The sequence below is a fragment of the Lutjanus erythropterus genome, chromosome 20 (assembly GCF_056507025.1).
Source record: "Lutjanus erythropterus isolate fLutEry1 chromosome 20, fLutEry1.hap2, whole genome shotgun sequence".
Lineage (NCBI taxonomy): Eukaryota > Metazoa > Chordata > Actinopteri > Lutjaniformes > Lutjanidae > Lutjanus > Lutjanus erythropterus.
This window is the reverse complement of record NC_139336.1, coordinates 26,621,666-26,646,458: the sequence shown is the minus strand read 5'-3', so window position 1 is coordinate 26,646,458 and position 24,793 is coordinate 26,621,666. Positions and strand designations below refer to the sequence as shown.

The 24,793-nt window shown below is 39.2% G+C and overlaps 1 protein-coding gene across 3 annotated transcripts; it reads right to left on the bottom strand.

Moving 5' to 3' along the window:
* Positions 1 to 5,807: 5,807 nt before the first annotated feature.
* Positions 5,808 to 24,163, bottom strand: st8sia5 (ST8 alpha-N-acetyl-neuraminide alpha-2,8-sialyltransferase 5). 3 transcript variants are annotated; one of them, XM_084746140.1, is made up of 9 exons: positions 23,497 to 24,163; positions 15,563 to 15,670; positions 15,130 to 15,225; positions 11,622 to 11,714; positions 9,943 to 10,029; positions 8,573 to 8,717; positions 8,366 to 8,478; positions 6,796 to 6,888; positions 5,808 to 6,694 (listed from the first exon to the last, which is right to left on the bottom strand). In XM_084746140.1, exons 1-9 carry the CDS (start codon positions 23,640 to 23,642, stop codon positions 6,232 to 6,234), a joined length of 1,344 nt encoding a protein of 447 aa, XP_084602266.1. In that variant the 5' UTR covers positions 23,643 to 24,163; the 3' UTR covers positions 5,808 to 6,231. The 3 variants fall into 3 exon arrangements, with proteins under 3 accessions (XP_084602266.1, XP_084602267.1, XP_084602268.1); XM_084746141.1 differs by lacking the exon at positions 15,130 to 15,225; XM_084746142.1 differs by lacking the exons at positions 15,130 to 15,225; positions 15,563 to 15,670.
* Positions 24,164 to 24,793: the final 630 nt, after the last annotated feature.

Sequence of the window (24,793 nt, the reverse complement as noted above, 5' to 3'; positions counted from 1 at the left end):
TGTGCACTGCATTTGTGTCTATTTACTAAATAAATGATGCTGCAGACGATTTTTAGATTTCAAATTGGGCCATGGCAGTCCTAAATTTGGGAAAGGGTCCCTTAAAGGAATAGTCAAACATTTTTGAAAATATGTTCATTTGTTTTTTTTGGTGAGAGTTAGATAAAAGGATTGAAATTACTCTCATGTTCAATATGCATGCTCAGTATGAGGTGAGGACCAGCAGAGGGTTAGCTTAGCTTAGCATAAAGACTGGACATAGTGTGAAACAGCGAGCCTGTCCAAAGATAACTATTTAAGATAACTTGAAAAGGCTTGTGAGAGTGCAGTATTGTCTGGAGAAGTAACATGAGCATGATGAATATCAAGGAAGATAAATTATCAGCCAATAATAGGAAACTTATGTTATTTTTTATTATTATCTGTAATAATAATGTAATAATATCTGTTTTAATAGATTATGTCAAAGCAGAGTATAAACTACGTTTTATTAACTTCTTTTTAAAACACAAAAATGTGAAATTACCAGTTATCTGATCGGTATCAGCCATTAAAAGCAGATAATTATTGGTTATGGTATTGGCTGAAAAAAAAAAAAATCCACATTGTGTATCCAAAGTTGCTCTGAATTTAAAATTTGAAAAATACAAAGTAAAGACTAAAATCATAATAAATGTTGATTTGTTTACACAGGAAAGTTTTAACACTGGCTAATTTCAGCTGTATATCAACACTAGACGTAAGAAAGACAGACAGAATAAATTCTACATGACTTCTGTCTTTAGAGGACTGTATCATATATTTTATAACTTATTATTTAAATTCTTTTATGCAAGTTTTTGTTGCATGGCACCGGCGTCCACATCTGCACCTGACTATGAGCCAAATCATCCCATTAGTGTTATTGCTGCCACCTGACACCTGATAATGTGGGCATCAGGGGGAAGGGCACAGTTTGGTCATATTGATCTTTCAACATCAGATTACCCAACACACAGATGACAGCAGAGAGTCAAACCTCATTTGACCCAGTTCACTGAGGAATACTTCCCCTAATGTTCAACACCAAACACTACAGTATTCCTACATAACCACTGAATAATATTCATGTAATAAAACTTTATAATGTTAGACTGACGTTATAAATGTAGACTTTAAAAGATCTGTTTTCTGATTTGTTGTGTCCATTGTGATCTTAATGTCCAGTAGACCACCAGGCCGAAGCCTAGTCTACATACAAAAAGACATAAAAGCAGATATTGTTCAAATAATCTCAACAGTTTATCTATTAGTTTACAATAATTCAGTGGTGTAGTTGTAACCATTAGCCTACGTTTAGTTATTAAACTGTTTAATCCATGATGTGCTTGAACACTTTATCCATTCCTTTTAGCTTTTCAACAGTTTAAACTGCTTATCCATCACTTTTAGCTGTTAAGTGCAACTATTTAACATTAAACTTTGCTTCTAGCTTTCTATTTCAACCTTTATCAGTTACTTTTAGCTTAACCATAGTATGGGTTTAATCTATTTGTCCATTACTTTTAGCTATCTAGGTTTCAACTATTTAGCCACTAACAGTTACTTAGCATAATAGTTAGATAACCATTTATCTCTTTTAACTACTCTTACACTGTTTAAACTTTGTCTCAATTTTTTTTTCTAACAATTTCAACAATGTATCCTTTACTGTTAACCATTTAGCTTATCAACTACTTTTAGCTAACTATTTCAACATTTTATCCAGTATTTTAAACTATATTTTATACATTTTAAAAGTAACCACGTAGATTACACATTGTAATGCATTACATTTGAGTGAAAGTGCAGACTTGAAAACCTTAATTACAGTAATCTGAGTATTTAATTTAATCAGTTGCTTCCACTTCCTGCTGGTTAAGTAACATCTGTTTTCTGAGTTGGATGCTAATAAACTGTTTCAACTTCTCTTTTCAAAGTTTTCAAATTACTTGAGCTAACGGTAACATTACAACAATCTTTCGGCGCACAGCAGAAGTACACCGACTGGTGAACAACTGTCTTAAAAGACCTCAACAGTCAAAGCATGAGTCAGTTATGATCTGCCGTAGTCCCAGCAGCAGCCATCCTTCACTGAGTGAGTCAGTGAGAGGACACCGACACCAGCCGCTGCTTAATAATTGAGGTGTCGACAGGAGCTTTGCTTAACGAGCTAATTGGAGCAGACAAACGACAGGTTAACTGCACTGAAATGAGACAGTTGAATTAGCATCTTGTGTCCTCTGTGGCCCTCGGCAGCCGCAGCATGTGGTGGTCACAACAAAATCAGGAAATGTTGAATACCAGGTACTTGTACTTTACTGAAGTATTTCCACTTTCTGCTACTTTATAGAGAGTACTTTATTTACTCCACTACATTTATCTTATAACTTTACCTCCTTGCAGATTCAGATTAATAAGCAATAAATGATGATGTAACAAGATAAAACTTTCATACCCAGGAGAAATTCATAAGTTACCAACAGATAAAGTATATAAAATTGGTAAAAGTGATGTACACATTATTGCATAGATAATTATAGTTCAAAAAAATATTTTATATTATTCTGAAATTAGCCATTCTGCATAAAGTGTATTTTACATTTTGTATATATTTTGATGCTAATACTTCTAATACTACGTTAAATTAAGTGCAACATCTGAGTACTTCTTCCGTCTCTGATCAGTTAGTGTATTCATTCATATTCTTGTTTGTGGTAAATGTATTATTTTAAAATATTAATTCATGCACTCAGATACTGCACACTGATGGACAGACATGAGAACAATTAATCCACAAGTGAGAAAATCCAAACAAGTTTATTTACAAACACAATACCAGTATAAAGAATGATCCAGAGTCATTTAAGAAGCACTGTGTATTATATATTACCTCCATTCAGTACACAGACCAGTTCCCTTCATTTTTCCATTCTTGATTCAGTTGTGTCTGTACAACAATTTTAGAGGTCAAGCCAAAAAATTTTTGGTGTTCACATTTGCTGAACTCAAATCTCTTGTGCATAAACACACAAAGAGTCTGAATAAACGATGAAAGAAACAGCATGTTTAAATATTATTCGCAATGATGTCCTTCAAACACAAAGGACAGCCGAGCATGAACAGAGGAGTGACAAAATAGTAACTGAGAGTCTCTTAAAACCTTCTGCGACAAAATAAACTGTAAAAACCAACACCGCTTTTCAGCGCATGAATGCAAACTGAATGTTCACAGTTCAAATGGGAAGGTGAAATGACACAGTAGTAATAAAAGTGTCGTAGCATTTCACAAACGGGCAGCAGCCATCTTCATTCTTGCGCTTTTAATCAACGAGTACCGCATCCGCTTATCAGACAATTCACTTCGACGAATCCATTCATTTCTCAGTGAAAAGGTTCGTGTGTACAGTACATCTCCAAAAGCACTGTGAACGTCCGTAGAGGCTTAAGTGTAAACATATTTCAGTGATCATTGAAGCAGGCACACACAAAGCCAAGTATAGAGTAAAGTCATGCAGAGCATTACATGATTATGAGTGGATTTTACATGGAGTAAGACTTCGCTAATCCCAAGAGAATATAAGCTGAGAACTGCACATGAATTTCTTTACTTTAGAGGGTCTTAAATGTCCTTTGATTCGAGAGACAAACAAAGATTTACATCCCCAATTCTAAAATAGATTAGACGCAGATCCTTTTCGACAGTTGAATACAGAACAAAGTACAAAGATATTTAACGCTCAAGCTGATTAACTTCATTGTTCTTTTGTAAATATGCGCTCATTCTGAATTTGATGCCTACAGCGTGTTTCATAAAAGTTTGGAAAGAGGCAACAAAAGACTGGACAGGTTGTGCAAGACTCAAAAAACACCTGTCTGGAACTTTTCACAGGCAAACAGGTGACAGTATCAGGACTGGGAATGGAAGGGATGTCCTCCAAACTCTCAGCTGCGCAAGCAAGGACGGGGTGAGGTTCGCTACTTTGTGAAAAACTGCTGGGGCAAACAGTCCAACAGTTGTCAATAAACAATTGCAAGGAATTTATAATATCTATAATACCATTAAATGATTCAGAGAATACAGATTAATCCCTGCATGTAAGGGGCGAGGCTGAAAACCAACACTGAATGCTTGTGACCTTTGACCCCTCAGATGGCACTGCATTAAAAACTGACATGATTATATAAAGGATATTACACTATGGGCTCAAGTTTAAAATGGTGCTGCAGTCTGATGAGTCCACAATTCAGATTGTTTTTGGAAAACTTTACTCCTTTTAAAAATGTCTGGTGCATTCGGAAGCACAAAACACGACAACAGAGACCCCAGACCATTGAGCTGCAGCAGGTATAAAAAAAACTTCAGTCCTCAGTTCACAAACGTTTACCGATTGTTGCTAAAAGAAAAGGTGATGTAACACAGAGGGAAACAAGCTCCTGTCCCAACTTTTTCAGAACATGTTGCAGGCCGCATAATCTACAAAAAATATATATAAAGTTGATCAGTTTGAACATTAAACATCTTGTCTTTGCGCTGTCTTCAATCGATAAAGATGTGCAAACCAATGCACTCTATTGTACACAGCGTCCCACCTATTTTAGAATCGGGTTGTAGTTTGATGGAAATGTATTTGTAGATAAGCAAAACACATGGGTGTATTGCATATCGCATAGAGGGGTTTGATATCTCATAAGGCAGCATGGCTTAAGACATGAATGACAGCGAGAGGCTGGATCGCTCCACAGAGCTATGTTGCTTTACAAATTGGACGGCGGCATTGAAAGTTTTTCTGAAGTGGTCTTCACTGCAAAATATTTATCTGGCTTTTGTCTAAAACCTCCACTTCACTGCTCCTCTTGTATATGCTTTTTTTTTTTTTTACACCAGAAATATCTGAGGAATTTTTTTTAAATGGGAGAAGGGAGGCCACTGAAAACAGGCCGTTTCAACGCTGTTTTTAAAATATTCACCCAAGGAATCTGGTGAATAGGAAATAGATTACAAAAGTAGACAATTAGATGTTAGAATTTCATCTTTTTTTGAGCATTTTTTTTTGGAATATTTACTGAATATCAAGGTTCAGGTTTTGTTTTACACAAACATTAAAAGCTGCCACACCCACAGAGTGTCCGAGATAAAGAGAAGAGAAGAGAGAGAGAGTGGGGGTGGGGGATGAGGTGGCACAAAGACACCCACTGCGGCCCACTTCGGCGTAAATATCTGTGCAACGTTGAGTAGAAAACAACACCTCTGTACAGCAGAGCCACTAGAAAACTTCACACAAACAACATCACTATGAAGACCACTTTTCACATTAAAAACAAGCATCCTATGGTCAGAGAGTCAGAGACGACCATAGTGAGTTGATTGGCTAAATAAACAACTTAAGGTACGCGTAGAAAAGAGAAGTATGTTGGCAATTAAAGCAAGCAACCTTCAACGTGTCGTTGAGAGCAAAGACGTGTACGCTCTGAAGGCCTACTCTCTTTTTAAATAGGGGGGAAATACAAAACACTCATTCTTGAGAAATGGGACAAAACTTTACTTTGATTTTTACTCTTCAATTATGCTGGAAAAATATATTTTAAAAGAACAAACTCTTGGGGTTTAGACATCAATTCCATCAGATGGAAAATCTGACGCAGCTGATGTTATCTTAATGCTAACGCTCTTAATGCTAATCAAAATACACATTTTAAAACATAGTTCTTATTTGGCTTTGATTTAGAAGGGCTACAGAGTTGACATGTTATGGTTGTGACAAATCTAATAGCAATAATAGCATTAAATCTGATAAAGGGCCAACATAAAAAAAAAGACTCTTAAAGCAAAGACGGTTATAATAACATATTTTTAAACCTGTGTCATCAGTAGGTATGTAGGTATTTTTAAGAGTTATAATATGTTTTTTTTTTAAATTGTTCGAAGTTGTGAATTCTTGTTTGGGAGTTTAGAAATTAAAGAAAACCAAAATACTTGAGAAATTATGTATTTTTCAAACATAAATCATTAAAGAATCAATTTTTAACAGAAGAGTTTTGGTATTAATAATTTTCTAATGCTTTTATTTTGGTAGGACATGATTTGTCCCAGTTCTCAAGAATGGATTAGAAATGTCAGACTGACTGAAATAAAAACACAACAGGTAAACCTGATTTAAAATAAACAAACTAAAAGGTAAAACTTCCCCGTTAAAGCAGACGAGTGAGGGATCACGTGCACTGCCCCGTGTGTACGTTGATGATCCCACGAGTATGCATGTGGATGAAGTTGAAAATCTCATGGGGCATCGCGTGGAAGCCCGGCCGTGGCTTGACGTTGTCATAGTAATGGTGGGTGATGAAGATGCCGGAGGGATTCATGGGAAACGCCCAGAAACCGTAGAGGTGGACCTCCTCGCACATCTCTAAGGCGGCGGTCACGAGCATGAGGCCGCTGCTGAGCCGCTTGGCCCGGACGCCCTGCACCGCCCAGAAGCGCTGCACGTTGAGCAGGTACTGCGGGTGGAAGAAGAACACGCCCCTCTGGGAGTCGAAGTCGTCCAGCATGTACTTGACGCGGAAAGATACGTCGGTGTTGCGGGTGTTGTAAAAAGCGGGAAGCACCACTGAGGAGTTCTCGTAATTCTGGAGGACCTCGTAAAACGGCCGCCGCCATTTCTCCAGCTTCTGAAACCTGGGAGCGAAACACGAGATGACAAAAAACGAAAGAGAGGACGAGTAAAGACAGAGACAGACTGAGAGAGAAGGAGACCCCCATGACCATATTTACAGTACCTCTCTGTAATAATGCTCGGATTTATTGTCACCAGATCTGTTTTAGTGCCAACATCTGCCGTGTACTTCTCACTGATGGGTGGTATGTTGCACCTGCAAAAAAAAGAAAATACAGTCCACTGTTAAAGGACTTTAAATGTTTTTGATTTGACATGACACATTTCAAACTAGGCATGCTGGTGAGACACAATGTAGAGCTGCACAATTAATCATATAATAGTTGGGCTCCAATTATAGCATAGCTTTAAGGCAGGCCTGTCAAGCTTTGGACGTGTCCACATGTTGACGCAGTGTGCAGGAGGCTGTAGGACAGTGATAGAAGTGTGCAGGGTGGTGTCTTATTTTGCCTTTTCAAAACCAACATACAAGCGCTTAAGTTAGGAATGCACAATAAATTATGAGCCAATAATGGGAAATTTATATTATTATTTATTATTCTGATAATTCAATTATTAGAACTGCAACAATTCATCTATAATTAAATTATTATTTTTATTCAAAAGTCAAAATTCTCCGATTTTACCTTCTTAAATATGAATATTTTCTGGTTTCTTTACTTCTTCATGACAGTAAACTGAATATCACCCTGGGCTTTGAGAAACACTGATCAACACTTTTCATAATTTTCTGACACGTATTATCGATTCATCAAGAAAATGATCAACAGATTAATCGACTATGAAATTAATCATTGGTTTCAGCTCTAGACATATCAGCTAAAATAATAACTGTTTTGAGAGATTATCAAAGCATTTAATTATAACTTTTAGGCAAAATGCCCGATAAAAGTTTTGTGCTTTACTTCAAAAAAATAAATGAACATTTGAAGAATCATTGTACTGTGATGTCAGTTAGATCTAGTCTGAGCATTTTAAAAATCAGAAAATTAGAAATTATCAGAATCTTATACCAGCCATGAGAAGCAGGTATTTATTGGTTATTGGCACCATGCATCTCTAGTTTAAGTCTAAGGAATTGATTGTGCAGCGAGTGTGTCTGCTCTAACATGAGCTGCAGACGTTTGGCTAACTAGCTTACTAGCTGCTGTAAAAACGTCCAAGGCTAAGTAGCATCGTATTTCATTATTCTGTTGAGTTACAGGTTGCATTAAAAAAAACTTCACAACAGCAACATCTACTATTTCTTCACTGTGTGCAAGCTGTTCCTGGGAGCTACTATTATCAGAGTATAGGGTATCGTTAGCGGCTCTGTTCTGCTCTTTATTGGATTTATGGAAGTCTACACTCCAACAACTCCAGCTCTTTATCCATTATAGTGTTGCATTCGCTAAACATTTCACTTAGTCCTCATACCTAAAAGCCTTTTCTCTCCTTACACTAAAAGTGGATCATAAAATTGTTTAAACATCTGAACAATGAAGGACAAATCGAACCACCAATGTTATGGGATTTTCCAAGCCTTTTAACATGACTGCATGCATTGCAAATGATCTATTCCGCCCAAAATGAATGTACAATTATAATCATCATGGGCTTATTAGTGAGAAAACTGAATTGTAATTATTATTGTGCAGCCCTCACACAACACTAGAGGATTATAATCTGCATACCTAAACACAAAATCTGCTGAGTCAATTTCCTTTCCACATTTGCTGTTCTTGATGATGCCGCCATTTCCAATGACAGCACATTTCTTGTACTGTGATTTGGAATACGGCATGTCCTGGATAAAGAAGACATGTCGTTAAATTCAGAGAGACAGGACTGAGCGCTCTCAAAACTGAACAAATCTTGTCACCGGGTTTAGAAGAACTCACATCTGGGAACATTTTGAAGACCTCAGTGGTGATGGGGAGGATACCACTGGTGTCCACCTCGTACCTCAGCTTGGTCCCTGCAGGAGTGTTCCTCTTGGTGGTGAACAGAAAGGAAGGAGCATTACAGCAGCGAGACAGAGACATCCTTCAGGAGGACAACAAGGACAGGACGGAGTCAGTTTATTTGTCATCGACTTCCTTCCAGCATCAAGACCAAAACTAGCTTAAAACCTTGTATTGTGTTGACCTTGGCTTTACCTCCTCAGTCCCACAAAAACCCTTCTGTGCGTGTAAAATTAAAAATTACAAAATTGTTTTTCTTAAAGTATTTTCTTCTCTTTTCTTATGATCTTATCAAAATAGAAAACCAGAGATGTTCTGATACCATTTTTCCTTCCCGATGTAGATTCTGATACTCGAACTTTGCTTATCTTAACTCATCAACCAATGACAAGTGCCGATCCGATACCAGTGTGTTATATACAGTATATTATTGTTATTTTTTAACAGCTGTGTGTCATTAGCCAAGTCAAGACTGTCAAGTCCCAAGGCAAGACAGGCAAGTAACGCTACAAGTCCCAAGACAACACTGGCAGGTCACAAGTCAGGACAGACAAGTATCGCATCAAGTTCCAAGTCAAGACTGACAAGATCCAAGTCAAGACAGACAAGTCCCAAGTCAAGTCCAAAGCCAAGACAGACAAGTATCACATCAAATCCCAAGTCAAGACCGACAAGTCCCAAGTAAAGACAGGCAAGTCCCAAGTGAAGTTCCAAGTCAAGACAGACAAGTATCGAGTCAAGTCCTAAGTCAAGACTAACAAGTTGCAAGTCAAGTTCTTGGTCAAGACAGACATGTCCGTTTTTTGTCTTTATTAGATAAAGACAGTGTAGAGACAGACAGGAAACAGCGGAGGAAGAGGGATGTAACAAGCAACAAAGTTTGCGGGCTGGAAACAACAGTCATGACCGTTTGGCCATGTGACCTGCTGTAATCAACCCGGTTCTCCCTAGGTTATAACATTATTAACCAGTACCACAGCAGAATACATTTTGTTTGTTTCTGTTCTGTCTTGTTGTATTTAATTGAATCAGGAACTTTCTGAATAACATAAGTTTTAATCTTTGGGCTTAAGGGAAGGTATTTTCAAGTCACAAGACTGAAGTCCAAGCATAGTCACGAGTCATTGGTGTCCAGGTCCAAGTCATGTTGTAAATCTTTTTTGATTTTGTCAGGTCTTACGTCACCAAATTTATGACTTGACTCTGCTTCAAGTCCAAGTCATGAGACTCGAGTCCACACCTCTGCTGAGATCTAAGAAATCAAGACATTGTGTACGTTTCCTGTGCTGAGACTGAATAATGCTTACTTGAAATTGCTGGTCTCCTCCTTGTTCTGCTCCCATCTGCACACCTGCAGGTTTCTCCATCTCTCAAACAGCTCTGAGGTTTTCACCCTGGCAGACAGGCAGAGAGACTTGAGGAATGAGGAGGGATACCCATGGTCATGTTCTTTCCAATTAACCATGTCTCTACAAGCGTAGCAGACTGAAGAAACATCATAAAAAACACTCAAAGACACGAACAAAGGGACAGAAAATTGCAGTGATGGCTCTGCTGATGCCACTGGATCTGAACTCGTTAGAACAAAGACTGTGGCTCCATCAAGCACGTCTGCAAATAGCTGTCCTTGAACTGACATTTCCTATGAGATGATTGGAAGATGTGATTTGCTCTGGGAGGCAGGGTGGCACCATTCCTTGTCTGTCTGTCTGTCTTTCTGGCAGAGTGACAGCAGCTGTAGTCTGCTACAGCCAGAGTGGCCCATGGCCCTTCATCAAGCTCCAAGAATGCATTCGACATTAGAGTTTGGCAGCCTGAGGGGCACGCACAAAAGGTCACTGGACAATGTTCACATTCATACAAGAGGAAAAGAGCCCCTCAAATTGCCAATAGCACAACTGGCTCATTGAAGAGTGGAATCTGGCCAATAATCTACCGCATTATGTGAAAGCATGTTATTTATAGTGTGCTGCAGTTAAACTGACAATAAAAAATGAGAGCTGTAACGGGCAGCACAGCGGCTCAGCAGTTAGCACTGTCACTTTACAGCAAGAACGTCCTGAGTTCAAATTCTGGCTAGAACAGGGCCTTTCTGTGTAGAGCTTGCATGCTCTTCCCATGTTTGCATGTGTTTCCTGCGGGTGCTCTAGTTTACCCCCGAAACATGCATGTTAGGTTAATTTGTCCTGTCAGTGCCCTTGACCAAGGTGCTCGCAGGAGTTGGTCCCTGCTGCACAGAGTGTGGATTTTTATAAAACACACCTGTTTAAATTATATTAAGGGTTACAGTTATGCATAATTAAGGGCGTGCCTGCTTTTAGCATAGACAGTAGAACTCGTGGACAGAGCTTCCAGTTCTGAAAGGTGAAGCCAATGAGGAAATGCCTTGAACCTGCATTATTTCACATGTGCAGCAGGGGGGCGAGTCCGCTGGTTGCAAAAATAAATCCAACTTTGCCCATTTTGAATTAGCTGTGAATTAGCTTAGCTTATTGTACTGTCTATGTTGCAAGCTCAGCTGTACTATTTTGTGCTAATTAACTTTAAGCATGCTAACACACTAATTTAAAATAGTGACCATGGTAACCACTACACTTGCTAAACATCAGCATGTTAGCATTCTCATTGTGAACGTGTAAGCATGCCAACATTAGCATGTAGCTCAAAGCAACGTCGCACAGTGCAGCCTCACAGAGCCACTAGCATGATTTGCAATAATCTCTTTTCTCACTAGACACAGAAAAAATAAAATAAAATAAAGCCGGTCTCTTTAAGGACAATATTTTTGTTTCTATTTAGGGTTAAATGACAATTAATATTTGTTTCCTCAGACCTGAACTATATTCATCCATCATAAATCAGGTGGTGAATTTTCTCTCTACGTACCTGACAGGTGCTTGAAGCTCACCTTAGGGGGGAAAGATGTTATTCTAAAACAGGTTGTCCACAAGAGGTGTTAGGAGTTAACATCACAATGATCACTCACATTGTCAGGACTTTGACGTCCATAATCTCCTGTCTGAGCTCCCTGCATGCAGTGGAGTTGTATTCAAAGGAGCCATCATAGTTTTCCAGATACCTGGAGGGATAGACACAGTCATCCTCTGCCTACAGCTCTCCACACACAAGAGAATCAACAACAGACTGTGGATAAAATACAATATACTAAACAGCGTGTTAAAGAAAATATCTTATAATTACTACAAAAATGTCTATGGTTTGACTTAATGAAATAATAGAATATCAGCATTGTGAGATGACAAATGACAGAAGTGATGAAACTGATTTTAGGCGTCACAAACAGGATAATAACAAACTGTTTACTGGACACTTGCACCAGATTCTGTTACATCTTAGTCTAAACCAATGTCATACATTAATACCTCTCATATTTTTACTTATTTAATTGGTTATGGTGAGAATTTGCATGGTTTAACATTAGTAGTCTGTGATAAAAAGGTGTGCTGCATATTAATTTAGAAGAGAAACAGAAAACAGTCTGAAAGGGAAAAGGGGATTTATTTCAGTGCATAGCTTGTTAAAAAGGTGGATTAGATGGTTATAGCAGTGTGGCATCTTGGTGGATATGCTTTTGTGCAAGGCAGTACAACATATTTAGTCATTTATATTATCAACTGCATAAAATTAACACTATATGTCGATTGTAGTGGCTGCAAAAATGTGAAATTTTGACTCAGTGGCTGATTTCTTGATAATTTCATACATTGTGCACACATACACAGATGTTCATGCAAACAGGTAATCATAACATGGAGGCGATAACCAATAAGACTTTTGGAAATTTAATATTTTTAACTACAGCTATTTTACACATATAAAACAGTCGTTACATTGAAATGGCAACATTAACCAAAAGCACACAAAAATAATGTCTTCAGTATGGTGGTGTGACTGTGTTTTGGTGGATTTGATAAAATGGTCCTGCAGAGAAAGTCAAAAGGATTCTTATTTGGATATTTCTTATCAAGGTGCTGAGAAGTTGCCATTTATCTGTGAAGTAATGCCTCATTTCTTGCAGCAAAACATTGTATTTACATGCAGTCAGCGTGCAGTCTGGGTAAAATGTGGGTAAGTTTATGTTTTCAAATGGAGTTGGTTAGGATGGAGTTTTTTATGTGTATAAGATCATGTAATTATGCAGAGGATACTGCTGCTAAAATTAAATAAAAACAACAAATCTACTTTTCATTAGTGCACTTTGCCGAAACACTGATGGAGTACATGGATGTAAATGTTAAGTGTAAATGCTTGACTTGCTAATGGACTGTTTCAGTGGTTTGATCACTAATTCAAAAGTTTGGAATTGCTTTTTGCTTTTATTTAGGCCAAACTCACTGGCCGAAATGCAATCTCTGAACCCATCTGCTATCTACTGGAGATTATTTAGCTTTTTATTAGCTTTTTATAAGGAACTCTCAACCAGATATCTGCAGATGACACCGGAACACTGCACCATATTTTATGGTATCCAACATAATAAGACGTTTTGGTCTGGTATGTCTTCTTTATGAAGTTGTGGAACTGTATATTATGGTTTGTCATCTGGCCTTCGTGGCTATTGTTCAAGTCTATGGCTGGATATTGTTCAAAAATTGCTTTTTTTCCCATTCTAGTAGCAAAACCTTGAAAATATTATTACACTTTATGGCACAAATAGTATTTTTCATCGCTTTTTTACACACACAGCAGTTTCATAACCTAGAAATATACACCTATTTACCAAAAGATGGTTAAGTCTAAGTTGTCTCTCTCAACTCTTTTGTTGTATGTTTCAGTATCATAAAAGTAGTAAGAAAGTGTCTAGAGCTTTCAAGTTGAAAAAAAAAAAAAAAAAAAAAATCTCACGAGACAAAATAGAAATAAAAATTTGAGAAATATTTAAGAGGGAACTCAACGGCTCTGAAGGGAAGAATTCTCACTCCTCTGATTATTCCAGATGATAGATTTTGATTTTATAATTCCACTTGACTAATGACTAAAACAGAGCTGCAAAATATTAACTTGAATTCCCTGAAACCTGCATGCAAATACAACATTGTTTCCGAGTGCATTTTTATCTTTGCTGCACAGGCGTGAGGCGATAAACAGGCACTGAAATGTGTGAAATGTACATTAAGGCCTTACACCAGCCAAATGATTTTGTCTCACCCCCAGAGGGTTTCTCTATTTAGCTCTGATCTATAATTTTCCTTTCAGGGTTTGGGCAGAAGGCCACAGAACTGACAGCTCTGTCATCTCTCTCTGGTTGCAATTAAATAAATGTGTTTTGTATAAATAAAGATATTGATCCGTACAGCAAATTTAGCTTCTCTATTTAACACTTATTAAAACCAACAGTATCTACAGTAAGTTAATTGGAAATCTACATGTTTATAGCTTGAGGGGATTTAACTGTTTTGTGTCTTTGTCACATCAGATAGATAGGATGTAGTGTGCATGGTGTTTTTTGGAGGATGGATGATGTTGCAGCATATTACCTGTGGCTGTGGAGGTAAATGAGGTGAGTTAAAAAAATAATGATGATAATATTAATAATAAAAGAACACAACAAGCAATACAATGGAGGGATGCATTAGAAAGGAACAAGATGCTGGGATGAAACTGTACAAATAAGGAACGATGAAACTGGTTGTCTACATCCACCTGATGATGCAGTGTATTTCTGAGGTTTTGCAGAACATATTGGACACTTTGAATGGGGACTCGTCATGCTTTGTTTTAGCTAAGATGATGAAACCTTTGCAAGTGTTCTCCGTTCAGGTCTAATTCAGTCGATGAGATGAATATCATCTCGTACAGTTGTCCCTTCATTTCACTGCATGGGACAAATGAACCTTGAAGCCTTACTTTTAACTGTACAATGCTGGACTAACCAGCATTTAACCACAGATACTGACATCTACGGCTCAGTGCAATTAGGATTTGGAGCTTTTGGGGGGGGGGCAAAAGAACAAATCTGGCACGTTCTTGTCTTATTGTAGCAAGGAAAGTAAAGTGGAAAAGGGGAGTAAATCCAGGTCGCAGAGAGAGACAATGCAGATGTGAGAAGGGGAGATAGGGGGGGAGCAGAGAGAAGTGTCCACACTATGTACATGGCATACACACAGAGCTGTGCAGAACACATGAGACACAGATTGAGGAGGAGGACAAGGCATTTGGAAAATGGGTGCTGGATGGGACACAGAGGAACGAGGAGAAGCCAGTACATCAACAGGAGACCGTGGTTCTACCAGCTTCTTGAAGGCGGGGAGGAGGGGGGTGGGGAAGGAGGAAGGGAGGGGAGGTGGGGTTTGGAGGAGATCTGGGGTCGAGGTGAACGGGATCAGACAACATGCAAGAGCAAAATCTGAAGTGCAACCACCACTGAAAAAATATGAGAGTTTAACCCTTTCAAAATTCAAAACTAATGGAAAAGAAAGAGGCATTCTTTGGGTTTCTGTGAAAATACTTAAAATGCCTTCAAACTGGCCTACCTTTGAGGGCGTTTTTTTTTCTTCTTAATATCGGCTAGGCAGGGTGTGACTATTACGGAGATCTGTGAATCTGGCTGAAAATTCTGACGGAAACATCTGTCAACATGCAGACAGGTTAAGTTAGACTTAAATGTGTGATGCGGTCCTGTGACATCACCACCCCTGCTATAACTTCCTATGTAATAAAAAAGACCTGCAGATTTCAAAACAAATATAGAGGAAATAAGATGTAAAAAATATGCTGCAGCTTGTGTTCTTGGTGGGAGCGTATCAGCGGCCCAGTCCACACATGCAGGGCTGGGTCGTCAATCTCTTATGATGGATTTGAAACTTTCTGTGTGTTCTCTTTCACTCTGTCTCTCTCTTTCTCTCAGTCTCTCTCACACTCTCTTTTCTCAGAGGTGTTGTGCAGTCAGTCACGCTGGAAAGGTACCTTTTCCTTCCATTTCTGGCAGGCTTCAGAGATCCGTCATCCGAGAAATTAACGGGACCGGTCCAATTTCCTGTCTCGTCCCCTTTGAGTCGGCTAAACTGTTGCGCACTAGTAAGAAAATGAGTCAGTTTATTTGGGATTTATTGTCCTTATTGTGCAGAATGTCACAACACATACCAACCACCAGGCCCATGTGTTCACTCACAAATTTACACACACACACACACACACACACACACACACACTCACACACACACTCACCAGCTTTTTGGCTCAAGAAAAACAGTCAAAATATGACACCAAACATGGTTATAATGAATTTTCTGTTAAAGACATCATGGTTTATATGGCTAAAAGGATAGTTCTGTTTTTTTAAATTGGTGTTATATGCGGTGCTTACCCATACTCAGTGTATTACCGACAGTAGATGGTGGTTTGCACATCCCCAGTTTGGACAAGCAGCAGGAGTACTGGTTTAGCTAAGGAGTACTGCTGTGGACAGGGTCGGTGGCAAAATATATTTTAGCCACCTAAAAAAAACCATATCAGTTTAAGTGTACGCTATATTTGGAATATTTTCACTGCTTTAGCTAGCTGTCAGTCAGTCTTTTCTGACAGGAAATTGCTGTTATAAAAGCCAAATATCACTGTCTGCAAACCAACCAAACTCCATTGAAAAAATTTGTCATTTTACATTGCCGAACGCAGGAGTTACTGGTCTACTGCTGCCTCAATCAGTTGGTTAGTTTATGTTATCGTGTGTCTTTGGTGTTTTAGCAGGGTAGATCAGATTTACCAAAGTCACACAATAACACAAACACACTAACCGATCGAGGCAGCAATAGACCAGCAGCTCTCATGTTCTGCGAGGTAAAATTACTGTTTTTGCAAAAGGAGTCCGGTTGATTTATTGAGAGCAATATTTGGGTTACATAACACCAGTTTACCGTCAGCAAAAAACTTTCTGACAGCGAGGTAGAGCAGTGAAAATATTTTAAATTCAACATACACTTGACTTTTTTATGTGGGCCTCTTAGGTGGATAAAATGTTTGCTGTTGACCTTGTCCACAGCAGTACAATATTCCACTCTGCTTCTCCAAACTGGGGACACGCTGACCACCACCTACCTACACCTACACTGACTATGGATAAGTACCTCATACAAGCCCACTTTTTTAAAAAAAAAATCCAAACTATCTCTTGAATTTATACTCTGCGGGGCTGTTTCCACTATCCTGAGTGTTATTCAGACATTCACACTCTACAATATTGGCTGCAGGAGTGTTAGACTTGTACTTCAATATATTAAAGTCAGAGTGAGTTAAGGGAGGAACAATAAATGCTGCCAATGTTGCTGCGAATGTCAAATTGCTTCTGGGCGAGAGATGCCAACAGATTTGCAAAGTGTAGACATTATAAAATAGCCAAATTAGACCACATAATGAGCCAGATATTACTGTTAAAAGAGGGTTTACAAATAAATCTAAGTTTACTAGCACTGCTCAGCCTGAGAAAACAGTTTCTCGGAAGTTTCTCTTTCGCTGAAGGAGCTTTGTCCAGTCTTGACTTGAACTTGACTTTGTAAAAAAAACTTGCCTGAGTCTCATGAAAAGACGCTGCATTGTCAGAAACACAGAGGTCGGAGTATCTTGGCCTCTGCTACACTGATTTTCATCAAAACCATCCAAGTATATTTATCAGAGGAGGACTTTTGGTGCAGGTGGTTCACAGCTCTCACATCAGGAGCGTGTTGTGCATTCTGATTAACTAATTTTAGAGAGATGAAGGGCATCAGGATCCTCAGATCTTGTTTACAGTAATCTACAAAGAGTACTTTTTGGGTGCTTAGAACAAAGGAAAACTTCACAGTATCAAGGCTTCAAACACATTTGAGGCCTTGATATTTTCCACTTCCAGCTGTTCTTGTCTTAGTTGAATTATTTTGCTTTAATTTTAATTGCTTTATTTATTCTTATTGCTTTGTTATTTTAGTATTCTGGCTTTTTATTATTATTTTTTTTGCATTTCATTGCCATTTTTATCTAAATGTTTGTTTCTTGTTGTCTAGGATCTTTTGTGCATTTTTTTTACAGGTTTCTATTGTAAATGAGGTCTCTATCTCATTAAAATAATGGTTGAATGAATAAAGAATTCATTGTGCATTAAATGATATAGGTGGCAATATACATTTTTATTATTCTCAACAAATCCCATGAAAAGGCCAAAACCAACAATGTATAACTCCTACTGAAGATTTAAATGTATGTACTTTTATTTTGAAAAAGGCTCCGCAACCTCCCAAAACAACTGGACACTGTAGTTTATAGCAAACGTTGCTGAAACAGGAGAAAACTGAGCATTTGTTGGGATTATTTGCAGACAAATTTTGTGTAGTATTTACAGCACCAGGACTGTGTGTTTGGGGCTGCATTCAAAATAAACATCACTGCAATGACAGGACTTTTTTTGTACAAAAATAGAAGTCTATGGAACGTATGATAGGCTTTGAATACACCTGAGATCAGCGGGATCAACGTTTGGATCAATTAATTGTTTGTTTTGGTCTTTTCATGGATTTGTTGACAATAATAAATTTATAGAATATCACATTTATCCTTTAAGTAGGAGTTTTTACATCTTCATTCTGTGAACAGACTATTCAAATTCTGTTACTGGTTGATTATTATGCATGTATTCATGAGTGACTCATTTCTGTGAGTGCTCTGTGGGTGTTCTGCTAAATGCAGCAGGGAAACTGCACCCAAAGAGCCTTTCTGGTTGCATTATGTGAGAGGGCATTCATCATCGGGGGGAATCGTGTCAATACTGATCTGCAGGCACATTCGGCTTTGCTGAGTGCTGCTACTTGAACATCTCAACGGCACTCTGCAACCAGCTGCAGAGCAGAGCACCGTAAAATCAGAGAGATGTTTGTGCCTCGGTTTAGGATGCGTGCCTAAAAGAGGACAGCTGGCTGCTAATCAAACCAGCATCGTTATAATCTTAAATGGATTATTTGATGTGGGGTAATTATCAGTGTATTACCTACAGTAGACGCCCCCCAGCTTGGAGAATCAGAGACGACCACCAGCACAGAAGCTAAGCAATGAACTGCAGCAACAAAAACACATTTTTACCACTTAAAGAAAGGTCAACATAAAAAAAAACAATATGAGTTTAAGTGTACGCTAGATTTGGAATATTTTTATCACTTTACTTTGCCATCAAACAACCTTTTCTGACAGGAAACTTACGTTATATATCACTCTTTCCAAACCAACCAAACTTCATGGGCAGAATCGGTGAGTTTACCAGCTTTCATGGTCTACCACTGCCTTGATGTGTGACTTTTTTTGTGTAATTGCATGACTTCAGTGTTTTAAAAGGACGATTAGGATTCACTTAAGCCACACAATGGCAAAAATAAACTTGTCAATCAAGGCAGTGGTGGACCAGCAGCTCCCATGTTCTGCAAGGTAAAATTACTGATTTTGCCTATGGAGTTTGGTTGGTTTGGAGAGAGCAATGTTTGGCTTATATAACAACTGTCCCTGCTGGAAAGGACTGTCTGATGGTAAGGTAGAGTGGTAAAAAAGAATTCTAAATATAGCATACCCTTTAGGTGGACATTTTTTTTTTACACGTTGACCTGCTGGCCCTGTCCACAGCTTTACCTTGCTTAGCTTCCTGCACCAGGACTCCCCTCTGCTTCCCCAATTTGTGGGCTGGTGCTGACCACCATCTACTGCAAGTAATACACGGACTATCAATAAGTACCTCAAACAACCCCACAAATAACCGTCCTTTAAAGCTAGATTTTTAACTAAAATGCTATGGGCTGATCAATATCACATAGAGATAATATAATACTGATATTTCCCAGTACTTTGGCTACCAGAAAAACCCCAAATCAATCTCGTGCAACCGCTTCTGATGTCTTCCATTCCCATATTAAAGACCATTTGCCTCTCATTGACTCAATTGCGAGCGTACATCAGACAGTAATCTAAGCATTAGATCAGACAAACAACAAGCACAACTTTGCTCTGCAGCACTAATGCGCCCTGATTCTGCCCTTGAGCATTGTTAATGGGACTTGAAGCAGGAAGGACTTTTATACAACTGGACAATGTGAGTTTGTTTTTAAGGGTAGGGCCAAGCACTTTGGCTCCGATGTCCATTTAGCATGTCCAAGGGTATATCCTGTAACCACTAACGCCTCCTTGAGATGGACAGTGCTTCATTGTCCTTACGATAACAAGAAATGTAATGTCTGTTGTTTATGAAAACAGAGGCGAGCTCTTCTTCGTCTCTTTCTTGTTTCCTCTCTGCATTAACTTTTCACAGGGAATCCCTCTTGCAAATGCTGCAAGTGCTCTGACTTATGAATTATGAACGAGCGGTTCCATTCCATGTACTGGTATGTTCTATCTATATCCATGCACAGCAAAACTATAAAAAGCATGGAAAGCTCAGAATCTGGGAGATGCAACCCAAATACATAATGCATCAAGAAGGGCTCAGAAATGGGGTTGCATGTACAAAACTGCTGGAGTGATCCATTCATTGATTAATCGATTAGTCAGTAAATTCTCTGCAGTGTCATATCAGTTTTATGCACTGCATGTCTGTTTTCAACCTGCCAGATCTGTTAACGTTACCACTGCCTACAAACTCAGTCATTTTTCATCCTTAAGTTAGTTACATCACTTTTCACAGTTAGCTTTGTGCATATTGTTAATAGCAGTTTGTTATGTGTAGGATTTTTAACACTTTGATGATCACCATAGTGTCTTAGCTAACTGTTAGCATCCTTGGCTAGCTTGCTGGCATTATCATCTTCATTCAGTTTTGACAGAAACAAAGTAAAACCCACCAAAAACGTCTTGACTCGTCCTTCTACTGTTCCAACAATCACCTACTCTGGTTTGGTCGAAATAAACCCTCATTTCACAGAGTTAGATGTGAAAATATCAGGAGAGGAGTGAGAGGGAGAACCGGTGTGTACAGCCAGAATGTTTTCACATCTAACTCTGTGAATTAAAGGTACATTTCAACCAAACAATCACAGTTAGTGAAACAGTAAAAAGTTTTGGTGAATTTATATTTGTTTCTGTCAAGCTTTAATGATGATGACAATACTAGCTAGTTAGCTAACACTGCTAACAGTTCAGTCAAAAACATTGAGGTGATTATCAAAAAGCTTAAAAACACTATAGCCTACACAAAATAAACGGTAAATACTGTTAACAATATGTATCAAGCTAACTGTGAAAAGTAAAGTAACTACCTTTAGGATGAAAAATCAAGTTGAAAGAATGTAAACAGATGTGCAGCTTTTCTGCAAAGGCAAACATTTTGATAAATTAATAGTTGTTTATCATTTATCAAGTAACACAGGCAAGGATTTTCTTTAATATAATTGAAAATTAAGTTTATGGCAATCCAAAAATGTCATCTTAACCTCTGGTTTACTGTGATGGCCATTTTTTAACTTTTTCCAGATATTTTATAGATGACAAACTATGGACAGATTAAATGGTAACTTCAGTATTTTTCAACTTGGATCCTATTTTCCTATATTTTTGTGTTTAAGTGATTAATCGGGACAACTATGTTTTTGGTGAGTTTTATTTGATTTACAGTGATGAAATGACCATTTCTGCAGAGGTAGTCTAGTGAGTTTGGTGAGAGGGATAAAGCAGCTGTTCTTATTCTTTAAAAACACATCTCTGACAGTAGCAGTCTTTACCAAAATGTTGTCAGACACTTGGAACAACAATCTGAGCCTGTCAAAGGCAAAAACAAGCACTTTTATTGGTCTTTCTTTGAAGATGCAGTTGTCCAGCGGGATTATGTTGTATCTTAGTTTTGCTTCGGTTGGATGCAGCACTCTCCCTCAATACTGGACCAATTTCAAAACTAGTTGTCCCCATCACTAACTTAGACACAAAACGTGAGAAAATATGGTCCAAGATGAAAAATGCAGGAGTTAATAATTATATAGATCGTCATCAGTTGCAGCCAAATGCACAACGTTCATTTACATACGGTTTTCGATCCTCTCCAGCCTGGGGCCTTTGCTCAGACTCTTTCTAGCTGAGCGTATTTTTAGATATCGCCCTCTTCAAGTCAAATAGAGTTGAAAGTTAATATGTCTTCCTTTGCAGAAGTGTGTCACTCACTCTGATCATATAATAAGCTTCCCCTCTTGAGTCTGCGCTGCCATTTTACCATCCTACATCCACCCACAACTTCATCCTAATGTGAGTGAAGGCAGGCCGATTCATGTGACACCATAATGGGACTCTAGTGTGCAGCAGTTTTTCATTACTTAGTTTGACTTTAATGGTCTTTGGTGATCTGGGATGGACGAACGGACAAAGCGAGTTGGTCTAAGATTGATTGGACTCATCTTTTATCCCAGTCTAAGCACCCAAATGTCTCCCCTGCTGATGTTCTGGCCTAGACGCCTCTGATAAACGCCCCGCCAGCCTGTCCTCACGCTTGGGTTTGGTTGGGGAAGAGGCTGGGTGTGGTCGAACCCATGTGGACTACGACTCCTGATTGTTTATGCTTGGATGGATATCATAAGGTGACGTCTTCTCCATATCTCTCTGCATCACACTCACATGCAAACACAGTCATTTCATCAGTCTCTCACTCTTTCCTTCCCCCCACTCTCACTGAGGTGTGTGTGCAGACAGACTGTAGCAAAATGGCTGCCGCTGAGCCCGCTGGTTTCTGTTGTGCGGCTTGTTTCCCCCCCTTCTCTCCTAGGCCGAGCGCTAGGAGCAAAGTAAGGGCACATTAGGTGGAGAGAGAAGAAGAAAGGTGCGTGTGTCGGGTCTGAATTCATGCATCTCACCACCACCGCCGCTTCCGCCACCGCAGAGGTGATCGGGATGCCATGAATCCACATTGAGTACTGTCAAGACCAGCCCAGCAGGGTGGCAGGGGGAGAGGGGGGGTTAGCTGTGGGGAGCTTTTCAGATTGCAGCACATGTATGTTTTGCTTTGGTGTAAACATATATGTGCTGTCTGTAAAAATATCTGGAGGTGGGGATAAAGTTTCTTTATTCTCTTGTTTGGTTCTTTGGAGTGAGAATTGTGAGATTGTTCAAACCACCTTAAGATCAAAACATCCCGGCTTCTCAGCATCTGCTCGTCTCACACTGAAATTCAGATTGTGAAGGAAAGGGGGCTGCAATTTAGGAGATAAGTGGGTCTAAATGGGTGCAAACGCAGATCCATACCAGGGGGGTAAATACTGTTGCAGAGGTCTTATAAAACATGGCTCTGCAGTGGCTGTGAGTGCAGCCTGCATGGTAAAAATGACTTCTTTTTTTAACAGGGACCAATAAGAAATACACATCATCTTTTGTCATGTTGCTGTAATCATCATCATCAGCTCCAATCTGTAGCTTTGACTTGTCATTATGATAAATCTGATGCCTCTCTGTAAGATGTAGGCTACGACCAGTCAAGAAGAAGAAGGCTGAAACGGAAAATCAAATAAAGATCTTTGGAAAAAGAAAGGGAAAAAAAAACATTACCATACACAGCTGGAGCACTGTGTATGGTATGAATGTGATGCTTCATTTTCAGAAAAGCTCAAAAAAATAAATCCAATGGAAACTGTTTCTATGTCACTGGGAGAAAAAGATGGATGGTTAATTGCTATTGTTCTTTCCAGCCATTAAAGCTCGTTTCCTCCCCTCTCATGCCTCCCCACATGTAGTTCAACCATTTATACTGAACAATTACTCATGAATTTATTTTTGCACCATTCAGTCATTAACTGGGAGCAAAAAGCCTCAAAGAAAAACGGCTATGAAGGCATGCTTCTTAATGTTATCCTTACAGTGTGTATAAACAGCAAGGCCTGCGCTCTAATTCCCTCTTATTGATTAGGATAAACAGAAAGACTTACCTCTTAATGTAGTTTTTTCCATAGAGAATCTGTTGCAATAAGGTGACGAGTCCAAATGCGCAAATAAATATAAAACAGAGCGATCTATTGCCGAGTATGTCTTTCCCCGACGATGGGTCGGAGTACGCCATCCTGCGGCGCAGCATCCACGGCTGACGGTGACACCCGGTTAGGTGTCTCTCCCCGCTGCATTCAGGACCAGGAGCGCCGGGGTCTTGTACCAGCTACACAGGAGGACATCGTCCATCACCTCTCTAGGCTATTTCACCGCTCTCATACCGCAGCATCACTGGTGCTGGATGATAAGCATCGCAATCTATCGCCTCAGTTGCAAACCATCAGTGTCCCTGTGTCCAGTTCTGCTAAAATAATCTCTGTTTCTTTGTATATTTTGCAAACGGACGGGTGTAAAAACATGAACGACTCGTAGGAGATTTGATTTATCGGATCTCGACGAGGTGCTCGATCGGATGCAAGCGATGAAGATTATCAAAAAGAAAAAAAAAACGCGCTCACACGGCTATTTGTCCAAATTTAATCCCGAAATTTTAAATGAGATAAAGCAAAAGACGCGATTTTTACCCCCTCCTTTTAAATTACTGATACGAGCTGCCCGCGACAGGAAAACACACACACACATCCTCCATGCTTCATCTCCAATCTGAGCAAAGCTGCGTGACTGAAATGTAAAAGCAGGAGGGTGCGCCTTTTCTCAGCCTGGCGGCCGGGGGCGCGCCGCGCTTCATTCAGATGCTCCTTACTCAGCCAAAACCCAAGGTCATGGTCTCCTTTACGAGCAGGCACCTGCGCACTCAACATATAGTAGACAGCCACAATTCACCTGATTCACCTGACCTCCTTATGGGCTGGTGAAAACTTGGGTCTCTGTAAATTTGTTTGTGGGTCTGAAACCTGAACTCATAGACTGTATATCCAGTGTTGAATAGGGGAGACCAGGGGCTATTATAGCATTTTTGACATCCTTATTAATTAAACACAGATTACTTGAAATAATCATTGGATATAACAAACCATTTCCCCCTCGGCAGCATGGATTTGTGAGATGACGCAAGAATCCATCTTTCCTGGCTTCAAGTTATCCATTTCTTTCTGCACCAGAAATTGTGCAGCCAATCAGCTTCCACAGGGCGACTACTGGCAGCTACAGCCATGGTTTTAGGTGTGGCGTCAGCGAGAGGCACACACAGAAGCGAGTATTTCGTCTTTGAAAAAAGAGCAAAGAACGGCTGTGGAAGCTTTTCTTGGTGGAAAAGATGTTTTTGCTCTTCTCCTGACC